This window comes from Venturia canescens, chromosome 11, assembly GCF_019457755.1.
Source record: "Venturia canescens isolate UGA chromosome 11, ASM1945775v1, whole genome shotgun sequence".
Classification (NCBI taxonomy): Eukaryota; Metazoa; Arthropoda; class Insecta; order Hymenoptera; family Ichneumonidae; genus Venturia; species Venturia canescens.
In genome coordinates, this window is record NC_057431.1 from 2,670,233 (window position 1) to 2,683,206 (window position 12,974).

Consider the following 12,974-nt stretch of genomic DNA (forward strand, 5'->3'; position numbering starts at 1 on the left):
TTTTTACTTTGAATATTATTTTGAAATTTATTTATTAGAATGTTCTCGAGATTCTTATAGAAGTATATGAAGAGATTTCTAGAATTATTCAAACAATTTTGAAAACTATCTAAAGTAACCTATCATTTTACTTGATTCAAAGAAAACATTTTGTAAAGAAGTCTGTATATTTGTATTATAAACCAATGTAATGTTATAATTAATTTTTAAAAGAATTTATCGAGAATTTATATAAGTCGTATTTAAATCTTTCCCGAATCTATAAACATAAACATTTGAGCCTATATAAAACGACGCATCGACGAGTTGGACCCATCAATCGCTGAGAGTCACCGAACAATCCACGTCATCAATAAATCAAATTTCGTGAGTAATTTTTTAAAAGTCTTCCAACGTTAATTGTGCGGATTGTTAACTAAAAAATCATAAAAAGTGAAGTGTAAGAATATTCCATAATTAAATTTTTTATTCGAATTTCTTAAAGATCATGCAATCGTCAACCAACACCATAACCGTTTCGATCAACATACCGAAACCGTGGCTTTCGGCGTGCCCAAGAATGCTTTTGGAGAGTATCCTACGACGGGCGCTACGATCATACATCGTAGCAGATAACGATGTTTCTGTGAAAATCGCTGGGATTGAGGCCCAATTGATCGAAGGATATCACGGTGAATTTTGGTTTGTACCAAATAATTTCCTCAACGAGGAAAACGATGATGACGACGTCATCGTAGTCAACAACGAAGACGGCGACGACAATGTCATCGTAGTCAACAACGAAGACAGCGACGAAGACGATGATGACGACGACATCGTAGTCAACAACGAAGACGGCAACGACAATGTCATCGTAGTCAATGACGAAGACGATGATGACGACGTCATCGTAGTCAATAACGAAGACGACGACGAAGGAATCGTGGTCAACGGTGAAGACAACAACGACGACGTAGTTGTACGCAATTAATAATGGTGAGTAATTACATTTTTTTAAATTAAACTTCTGTCTGCAAACGTTTTTTTTTTCACACCTCATGTCTCTAAAACGTGGGTGGACCGTTTGCGTTTCATTCATTATTTCGCGAAAATTCAATTTTTTCATAATTTTTTCTATTCAACTGTCAACGAGTCAATGTTCTTGCTCAGACACGAACGGTTAAGAATTATAATTTCAATAAATTTTTCTAGAAATTAATGTATGTTTATGTTTTTTTGTTCAGTATTATCAACTGCGGATGGCTCGTACCACGATCGTCATTATCATCATGATCATGATTATGATGATCATCATCATCGTCATTCACAGAATCATCGAGAAAAAAATAAATATAAATGTTATTACAGAGTAATTTCTATTACAGAGTATTTTCTTGAATAAACGAACGATTTATAATTTCTTACGTTTTCTTTATTTTCCGCTGACCTGCCTCACTGTGGCTGTTCGATTGACGATACGTTTCACATTCTGACTCAGGAAATAATCATAACTAAAATATATCTAATTTCGAAACCTGATAAAATTCGAATGTGTTGGAATTGAAGAAGTAAAAAATTTTTCTCTCCAAATTTTTCAAAAATCCCATCGTTTTACAGTAATCTCAATCAATGTACTCGAGATTCCGCTGAAAAATATAAATGAATATATCGAAAAATCGAGGAGACAAAATGTTTTATCTCAACTCGCGACCCAGTTGAAAAATCAAGCGATTCAAAATACCAACGTTTTTCCAAAACGATGTAGCACCCGTAATAAAAGTCGTAGAGACTTTTCAAATACACCAAAGTAAAGCTAAATGCCTTCTCCTCAAAATACGCCTTGTTGCATTGAAATATCTAAACCAGCGGCGCAATAGTACTAAAAAGAATATGAGAACTTTATCGAAAACTTTTCCCCGGTAATATATGAGGCATTCCATGCGGTTTCGAACAGTCAAAAAGTTGACTTCTAACAATTAAAATTTTGTCAAATTTCTTAATTATATGAAAAAGAGACGTGTACATTCTTTCAGAATTTTTCGATCCCATTTTTCGAGTTTTTCAACTTTTGAAAATTTTCTAAATACCTTTATATTCTGAAAGTTTACGATCAAACCGAAAAATGTTTCAGACAGAAAAGTTGTAGTTTTACGTATATTTTGTGAAAAAATTTTTGTTTGATTTTTTTCGAGTTTAAAAAATGACTATTTTCATCAAAAATAGACGAATTTGAAGATTATAAAAAATGTTTATTTGATCACCACGATTCGATAAAACATCAATATTTAATTCAGAGCCAGAAACATGAGGTTTATACCATAAAACAGAAAAAATTAGCTTTGAGCTGGCAAGATGATAAGAGAATTCTGTTACCTGACACAACGGACACTGTACCATACGGTTATAAGAAAAAATAAAAAACTCATTTTTGTATGTGTGTGTGTGTGTGTATTTATTCAAGAAACCTCAATTTTCACCCCTTGGCAGATCGGGGGTGAACACGACTCCATAGTTCTCGAAAAATCCCAACTCAATTTATCAACGTTCAAAGTAGAAATTTTTGGTTGAAAAAAATTTGCAAAAAAAACCTGATAAAATTCGAATGTGTTGGAATTGAAGATGTAAAAAATTTTTCTCTCCAAATTTTTCAAAAACCCCATCGTTTTACAGTAATCTCAATCAATGTACTCGAGATTCCGCTGAAAAATATAAATGAATATATCGAAAAATCGAGGAGACAAAATGTTTTATCTCAACTCGCGACCCAGTTGAAAAATCAAGCGATTCAAAATACCAACGTTTTTCCAAAACGATGTAGCACCCGTAATAAAAGTCGTAGAGACTTTTCAAATACACCAAAGTAAAGCTAAATGCCTTCTCCTCAAAATACGCCTTGTTGCATTGAAATATTTAAACCAGCGGCGCAATAGTACTAAAAAGAACATGAGAACTTTATCGAAAACTTTTCCCCGGTAATATATGAGGCATTCCATGCGGTTTCGAACAGTCAAAAAGTTGACTTCTCCTAACAATTAAAATTTTGTCAAATTTCTTAATTATATGAAAAAGAGACGTGTACATTCTTTCAGAATTTTTCGATCCCATTTTTCGAGTTTTTCAACTTTTGAAAATTTTCTAAATACCTTTATATTCGGAAAGTTTACGTTCAAACAGAAAAATGTTTCAGACAGAAAAGTTGTAGTTTTACGTATATTTTGTGAAAAAATTTTTGTTTGATCTTTTTCGAGTTTAAAAAATGACTATTTTCATCAAAAATAGACGAAAATAATTTTTTGTCATTTTGAGATTGTAAAAAATTGGGGTGGTCCATTTGATATGGAATACCCCATTTAAGTTCTCGCTGTCATATTGTAAAGAGAAGTGATTCAATAATTACATAAAAATTTCTCGTTAAACTGTAATTATCGCGATCACCCCTGATCATGATTACAGAGTATTTTCTTGAATAAACGAACGATTTATAATTTCTTACGTTTTCTTTATTTTACGCTGACCTGCCTCACTCTCACGAAATACAGTTCTCGCACGTGCATCACTTTTTGCTATCCTTGATTATTTCGCGTCACTCGGCGATCCAGAAAAATATAAATAATTATTTTTTCTCCACGTGGCTGGTTCCGCAGAGCATTGTGTTACAAGCAGGCTCGAACTATCGCGAATATGTCGTGCTATAGTGCGGCTCAGAACCATCGTATATCATATTTGAAAGACGAAGATGAGTTATTTTCTTTCTTAACCCATTAACACCCAAGCACCCCGATTTTTTACCAATCTTTCATCACGATTATTTTTTAAGTTAACGGTGTTGAAAAAATGTTGTTTTCAGATATATTAACGTAGAATTTTATGCTCTTTCAGAATACAGGCTCAAAATTCTGATCAGACATGAAGGAAAAAATATGGCTGATTAAAACATGAAAAACATGAACATTTTTGAAAAAAACTTTTTTTGTATTTTTTTGCAATATTACCGCAAAGAATTCGTACTGTAATCATGATCAGGGGTGATCGCGATAATTACAGTTTAACGAGAAATTTTTATGTAATTATTGAATCACTTCTCTTTACAATATGACAGCGAGAACTTAAATGGGGTATTCCATATCAAATGGACCACCCCAATTTTTTACAATCTCAAAATGACAAAAAATTATTTTCGTCTATTTTTGATGAAAATAGTCATTTTTTAAACTCGAAAAAGATCAAACAAAAATTTTTTCACAAAATATACGTAAAACTACAACTTTTCTGTCTGAAACATTTTTCTGTTTGAACGTAAACTTTCAGAATATAAAGGTATTTAGAAAATTTTCAAAAGTTGAAAAACTCGAAAAATGGGATCGAAAAATTCTGAAAGAATGTACACGTCTCTTTTTCATATAATTAAGAAATTTGACAAAATTTTAATTGTTAGGAGAAGTCAACTTTTTGACTGTTCGAAACCGCATGGAATGCCTCATATATTACCGGGGAAAAGTTTTCGATAAAGTTCTCATGTTCTTTTTAGTACTATTGCGCCGCTGGTTTAAATATTTCAATGCAACAAGGCGTATTTTGAGGAGAAGGCATTTAGCTTTACTTTGGTGTATTTGAAAAGTCTCTACGACTTTTATTACGGGTGCTACATCGTTTTGGAAAAACGTTGGTATTTTGAATCGCTTGATTTTTCAACTGGGTCGCGAGTTGAGATAAAACATTTTGTCTCCTCGATTTTTCGATATATTCATTTATATTTTTCAGCGGAATCTCGAGTACATTGATTGAGATTACTGTAAAACGATGGGGTTTTTGAAAAATTTGGAGAGAAAAATTTTTTACATCTTCAATTCCAACACATTCGAATTTTATCAGGTTTTTTTTGCAAATTTTTTTCAACCAAAAATTTCTACTTTGAACGTTGATAAATTGAGTTGGGATTTTTCGAGAACTATGGAGTCGTGTTCACCCCCGATCTGCCAAGGGGTGAAAATTGAGGTTTCTTGAATAAATACACACACACACACACATACAAAAATGAGTTTTTTATTTTTTCTTATAACCGTATGGTACAGTGTCCGTTGTGTCAGGTAACAGAATTCTCTTATCATCTTGCCAGCTCAAAGCTAATTTTTTCTGTTTTATGGTATAAACCTCATGTTTCTGGCTCTGAATTAAATATTGATGTTTTATCGAATCGTGGTGATCAAATAAACATTTTTTATAATCTTCAAATTCGTCTATTTTTGATGAAAATAGTCATTTTTTAAACTCGAAAAAAATCAAACAAAAATTTTTTCACAAAATATACGTAAAACTACAACTTTTCTGTCTGAAACATTTTTCGGTTTGATCGTAAACTTTCAGAACCCTAGGGAAAAAAAAGTTGGGACAAGTACATTGATGGTCTCTTGTTTCTGGATGACATAAAAAAAAGATTTAGAACCAGGAAAAAAATTCTATAGAAATAATAAACGAAAAATTGAAAAGTTCAAAAAAATTCAACAAAAATAAAAAACAATCAAAAAAATTCTGTAAAGAAAAATAAAAAAATTTCAAAAAAATTCATAAATATTGAAGACATTGAAAAATGTACTATCCAAGTTACATGTAGTATAAAAATGTATGATATCAATTGGAGGCCAAGTTTTTATTGATAATTCGGAATATTTATCCAACAAATTGGAAACTTTAATGAAATTCATGATAATTATTTTCACGAAAAAAGTTAATGAAAAAAAAAGTCATAACGGAAGTTACGTGCAGTACTAAAATGTATTATATCAATTCGAGGTCAAGTATTTATCAGTTATTCGAAATATAATCTCCGGCGACAAATGAGCGTTGAGAATCCTTGTCGGGCTCACAACGTTTTATCAAAATTACTAAAAAATTAATGGAAATAAAATCATTAAAAATTCACATGAAAGTCATTCGTTACTTCAACCAGGTACACACTTTAAAGAATCGATTCCCCTCCGACTTTCAGGATCCCCTGGTATTATTCACAACATTCAACTTCGATTGGATCGGTACAAATTATGTTCAAATACGTCTTAAACGTACTTGTCCGGCCCATCACTTTTTATTCAAATTGCTCATTCGAAAACAAATCAGGGCTGTTCTATAATGACAAATATAATAAAATGGATAGAAATAAAATTAATATCTCCAAGTAATTTGAACTTGATTGTTCGCAAGTTCGTATAGCAATATCCACTTCTCATTTTCTTCAGTGAACACATACCATTCGGTAAGAACCAATGAAAATGAGAAATAATCAGGCGCATTACTAGAAATTTTCGAACCTACTCAGCCATGCAATGTTTTTTTTTCTATAGTCACGTACACATTTTGATAAATATCACTAGCCGAGTACCACACGTGGATTCCTGGAATTTGAAGAAAAATGATTTTGTTGTGAATTATGACTCCATATAATATAAATAGATTAATCAAATTCATCTTTCATTTTCGTTTCTTTTTGACAAGAGCGATTCGAAGGAAAATTATTTTCTCGGGATTTACTGTTCATTAATATTAACACATGCATTAACTTCGTTTTTGATTTGTTTTCGAATGAGCAATTTGAATAAAAAGTGATGGGCCGGACAAGTACGTTTAAGACGTATTTGAACATAATTTGTACCGATCCAATCGAAGTTGAATGTTGTGAATAATACCAGGGGATCCTGAAAGTCGGAGGGGAATCGATTCTTTAAAGTGTGTACCTGGTTGAAGTAACGAATGACTTTCATGTGAATTTTTAATGATTTTATTTCCATTAATTTTTTAGTAATTTTGATAAAACGTTGTGAGCCCGACAAGGATTCTCAACGCTCATTTGTCGCCGGAGATTATATTTCGAATAACTGATAAATACTTGACCTCGAATTGATATAATACATTTTAGTACTGCACGTAACTTCCGTTATGACTTTTTTTTTCATTAACTTTTTTCGTGAAAATAATTATCATGAATTTCATTAAAGTTTCCAATTTGTTGGATAAATATTCCGAATTATCAATAAAAACTTGGCCTCCAATTGATATCATACATTTTTATACTACATGTAACTTGGATAGTACATTTTTCAATGTCTTCAATATTTATGAATTTTTTTGAAATTTTTTTATTTTTCTTTACAGAATTTTTTTGATTGTTTTTTATTTTTGTTGAATTTTTTTGAACTTTTCAATTTTTCGTTTATTATTTCTATAGAATTTTTTTCCTGGTTCTAAATCTTTTTTTTATGTCATCCAGAAACAAGAGACCATCAATGTACTTGTCCCAACTTTTTTTTCCCTAGGGGAAGTTTATGGTTTGATATTACGCTTTTTTTCTCAAAAGTTCCTCATTTATGTTATGACGGTTATAGGATTTTAGTATAAATTTCTATGAATTATTTGCTTAGTACATTTTTATAGATTCGATTCTCATACGAACATTTTTTATGGGATAATCTTTTTCATGAAATTATCAGCAAATAAGGGACCATCAATGTACTTTTCCCAATCTTAATTTCCCTAGGTATGATGTTCGGCTTATAAAGTTGGTTTCCACCATAAAAGATCAATTTTTCGTAAAAATTGTAGTGAAAATATTTCATCACAAGTCTGCCCTTGAACTTTGGCGATTTTTTTCCTTATACCTTAATATGTTATGCCTATTAGGAACTCAACAGCATGGAGGAATCCGGGATGAGGCCCGAGAAATGAATTTCGGTTTATAATGTTGGTTTCCACGTAAAAGACCAATTTTTCTTCAAAATTGTACTGAAAATATTTCGGCACTGGTTTGGTCTTGGACTTTGGTGATTTTTCTCCTTGTCTTCTAATATGTTTTGTCTATTGGGAATTCAAGAGCATGAAGAAATGCGTGTTGTAGGCCATAATATGATTTTCAGCTTATAACGTTGGTTTTCACGAAATAAGATCTATTTTTCGTTAAAATTGTACTGGAAATATTTCGTCACAGGTCTGTCTTTGGACTTTGGCGATTTTTTTCCTTGTACTCTAATATGTTTCGTCTATTTGGAATCCAAGAGCATGGAGAAAAGTGTGTTGCGGGCCAAGATACGATTTTCGGACTATAACGTTGGTTTCCACGAAAATCAACAAATTTCTCGTCAACATTGTACAGAAAATATTCCGTCACAGGTCTGTCCATGGAGTTGGGCTATTTTTTTTCTTCTACTCTAATTTGCTATGGTTATTGGGAACCCAAGAGACTGGTAGAAAGCGGGTTGGGGGCCGAGATATGATTTTCGGCTTATAACGTTGGTTTCCGCGACAAAAGATCTATTTTTCGTCAAAATTGTACTGAAAATATTTCGTCACCGGTATGTCCTTGGCCTTTGGCGATTTTTTCTAAGTCTTCATACCAAGATAGAATTGATGTAAAGATTTTCTTAATAGAACAGATTTTATTTATCCCTTTTCTTCAAAATTCAAATGAAAGATAGATCAAATTCAAGACACGAAAAATCCAACAGATTTGCCTACTTTAAATGTCGCTTTTGCATTCTGAATCTAGAGATTTCATTTCATCCAAAACGTGCCTTCAATGAAATATATTTCCAAAGTTTGCAAGTGGCCGCTGAGGTCCAATTATCCACAGTTTGATAGTTGCTGAAAAAAGTACCCGAAAACTTCTAACATTTATTATGCCAGAACTCAAAGCAGCAAAAAAAACTAAGCGAACTTAATTCAACAGAGCAACAGAATTCAAAGACGTTTAAGGTACCTGCATTGGTTTTGGAGGAAAACCATTTCAGGACAATTCAGAAATGAATTTAGAAATTCAAAAACTCAGAATAGAGTAGAAAAAGGAAAATTGAAGTATTTAGGAAAGCGGCAGACTTTTGTGATGAATTTTCTAGATTACATGATACGGTTGGAGTAAATGATTTGAATGAATGGCACACATGCTGCAACACAGAAATATCAAAGTTTGGAAGTATTCGCTGTATATCAGTCATACAAACTTCAATACTATTTGAAAAGGAACACTTAAAAACTTGCCGAACCAAGTTCCATTATATATTACCATAGTCAAAAATAAGGGGTGACCCGTCACATATATATTTATCCACAGAAATTTCAGAGTTCGCAGGTATCTGCTGCGGTTCAATGTATCTGCACAATGAGCTTCGAAGACAGCAATTTCAAATCTATCCATAAATGAGCAACTGAAGACTTTTGTAATCAATTTTTTACTTCATATAGATGTTACAGTTAGGATCAAAATGTAAAATGAATGGCACAGTATTTAAATTGTACAGTTTGCAGATTTTTGCAGTATTTTAATAATCCGAATCTATAGCATTATAATGAAAAGTTGTCAAAAGTCATGATGTTACGTTAAAATGACATAGCGCACATTGCATTCAGCAATTCTGTAAGTTTCTGGGGATGTTGGTAGGCATCATATTTGATCGCATCCAAAACTGAGCAACAGTAGACTTATCGGAATAAATTTTTTTCATAATAATTCCATATTTGTAGTTTGCAAAGTGGAAATACTCAACATACATGTCATTCTATAAGTTTTGTTATCAAAATTTGTGTTTGCATACTGCATTCCTAAGATACGACTTTTCATATCATTAGCAAAAAAAGCATCCAAGGGCTTTCTGGAACAAGTTTCCAAATTTATCACTCGACAGACCTAATGGGAAAAGAATAACTACACACTATACCAAGACCAGATTTTTATTTGAAAATCTGATTTACAAAATGTGCAATTCAAGATCATGGTTAGAAACCTCTCGAATCATGTTACCACAATCATCATGAAGGAGTAGAAAATCATAGAACACATATTAGGGAACGAATTAATAATATGAATCGATCCGCTGCAAACTGAGCGGGTGAAAACAAGGATCGGAGAAGGCAGAGCCAAACTGAATATCAAGCAAAATATGGGGATGTTTAAAAATAATGACGACACAAGAAATAAATTAGAAAACATTTATTCAATTAAAGTTTCTAATATCATTCTAACAGCTGCGTGTATTTTTGTTCTATTTATTCGTATATATAACCTATGTACACATGATATATAACCACGCCACTGACAATATATTCGCACTGGACAATATTTCTCGTACTCTGGTCCAATTGAAGGATTATTTCAGTTAACGCTTATTTCCAATCGAAAGAAATAATGAAATCTTGAAAAGTTTCGTTGACATATATGCATCGCGCATTTTTTATATTCTTTTTCACACACACATCACAGACTACATTTACGCGGCCGCTTTGGTACCGGTTTAATATATCACAAATAACAAAATAAATAGTAATATGCACTTCTTTAGATGACGAAAATTGTTTTTTTATTGATCCCGCACGCACTTCGTAATGTCGAAACTCTGTTCATACGATCAAAAACTGACACATGGTTTGTACATATATATATGTATATCGGTCGAATTTATGACCGCTGTTACCAGCTGTGCCGTGCCGTGTGCTACGTTCTGAAGTTGACGTCAGATTTCCAATCATCAACAACTAATTTCAACAACCAATCACAACGTCTAAAAATGGATGTCGTCAGATCCAACGAATCAGAAACTCGAGAGCATCAAAGTGCCTTTGATGGTGTTTATAAATACAGACGCATAAATTCTTGAATGTGTTGGTAACTTTTGCATAATCTTGAGCCCGTGCAAAGTTTTTTCTCAGCAATTACAACACCGATCATGCTGATTTAGGGCGGAATCGAAAGAGAATTACTCAATTGGCTTAAACTTCAATTTTTAAGTTGCTAAATGGCTCCTGAGCTTCGTAATTCAATAAAATCACATGCAAATTTTACCCCCACCACGGCGAATCGTTTTATTCAGAGAAAGTATAGTCTCGGCGAGAGCCTCGGGCCAGCAGACGACAGGGCTGTCAATGTACTTGTCCCGAGACTCTACCGAGTCTCTTGATATAAAGGTATTTAGAAAATTTTCAAAAGTTGAAAAACTCGAAAAATGGGATCGAAAAATTCTGAAAGAATGTACACGTCTCTTTTTCATATAATTAAGAAATTTGACAAAATTTTAATTGTTAGAAGTCAACTTTTTGACTGTTCGAAACCGCATGGAATGCCTCATATATTACCGGGGAAAAGTTTTCGATAAAGTTCTCATATTCTTTTTAGTACTATTGCGCCGCTGGTTTAGATATTTCAATGCAACAAGGCGTATTTTGAGGAGAAGGCATTTAGCTTTACTTTGGTGTATTTGAAAAGTCTCTACGACTTTTATTACGGGTGCTACATCGTTTTGGAAAAACGTTGGTATTTTGAATCGCTTGATTTTTCAACTGGGTCGCGAGTTGAGATAAAACATTTTGTCTCCTCGATTTTTCGATATATTCATTTATATTTTTCAGCGGAATCTCGAGTACATTGATTGAGATTACTGTAAAACGATGGGATTTTTGAAAAATTTGGAGAGAAAAATTTTTTACTTCTTCAATTCCAACACATTCGAATTTTATCAGGTTTCGAAATTAGATATATTTTAGTTATGATTATTTCCTGAGTCAGAATGTGAAACGTATCGTCAATCGAACAGCCACAGTGAGGCAGGTCAGCGGAAAATAAAGAAAACGTAAGAAATTATAAATCGTTCGTTTATTCAAGAAAATACTCTGTAATAGAAATTACTCTGTAATAACATTTATATTTATTTTTTTCTCGATGATTCTGTGAATGACGATGATGATGATCATCATAATCATGATCATGATGATAATGACGATCGTGGTACGAGCCATCCGCAGTTGATAATACTGAACAAAAAAACATAAACATACATTAATTTCTAGAAAAATTTATTGAAATTATAATTCTTAACCGTTCGTGTCTGAGCAAGAACATTGACTCGTTGACAGTTGAATAGAAAAAATTATGAAAAAATTGAATTTTCGCGAAATAATGAATGAAACGCAAACGGTCCACCCACGTTTTAGAGACATGAGGTGTGAAAAAAAAAACGTTTGCAGACAGAAGTTTAATTTAAAAAAATGTAATTACTCACCATTATTAATTGCGTACAACTACGTCGTCGTTGTTGTCTTCACCGTTGACCACGATTCCTTCGTCGTCGTCTTCGTTATTGACTACGATGACGTCGTCATCATCGTCTTCGTCATTGACTACGATGACATTGTCGTTGCCGTCTTCGTTGTTGACTACGATGTCGTCGTCATCATCGTCTTCGTCGCTGTCTTCGTTGTTGACTACGATGACATTGTCGTCGCCGTCTTCGTTGTTGACTACGATGACGTCGTCATCATCGTTTTCCTCGTTGAGGAAATTATTTGGTACAAACCAAAATTCACCGTGATATCCTTCGATCAATTGGGCCTCAATCCCAGCGATTTTCACAGAAACATCGTTATCTGCTACGATGTATGATCGTAGCGCCCGTCGTAGGATACTCTCCAAAAGCATTCTTGGGCACGCCGAAAGCCACGGTTTCGGTATGTTGATCGAAACGGTTATGGTGTTGGTTGACGATTGCATGATCTTTAAGAAATTCGAATAAAAAATTTAATTATGGAATATTCTTACACTTCACTTTTTATGATTTTTTAGTTAACAATCCGCACAATTAACGTTGGAAGACTTTTAAAAAATTACTCACGAAATTTGATTTATTGATGACGTGGATTGTTCGGTGACTCTCAGCGATTGATGGGTCCAACTCGTCGATGCGTCGTTTTATATAGGCTCAAATGTTTATGTTTATAGATTCGGGAAAGATTTAAATACGACTTATATAAATTCTCGATAAATTCTTTTAAAAATTAATTATAACATTACATTGGTTTATAATACAAATATACAGACTTCTTTACAAAATGTTTTCTTTGAATCAAGTAAAATGATAGGTTACTTTAGATAGTTTTCAAAATTGTTTGAATAATTCTAGAAATCTCTTCATATACTTCTATAAGAATCTCGAGAACATTCTAATAAATAAATTTCAAAATAATAT

The 12,974-nt window shown here is 32.7% G+C and overlaps 1 protein-coding gene across 1 annotated transcript; it reads left to right on the forward strand.

The window, feature by feature from the left end:
* The first annotated feature begins 487 nt into the window (after positions 1-487).
* LOC122418335 (transcription termination factor 4, mitochondrial-like) lies at positions 488-970 on the forward strand. Its single transcript, XM_043432480.1, has one exon. The coding sequence runs from the start codon at positions 488-490 to the stop codon at positions 968-970; it is 483 nt and encodes a 160-aa protein (XP_043288415.1).
* Positions 971-12,974: the final 12,004 nt, after the last annotated feature.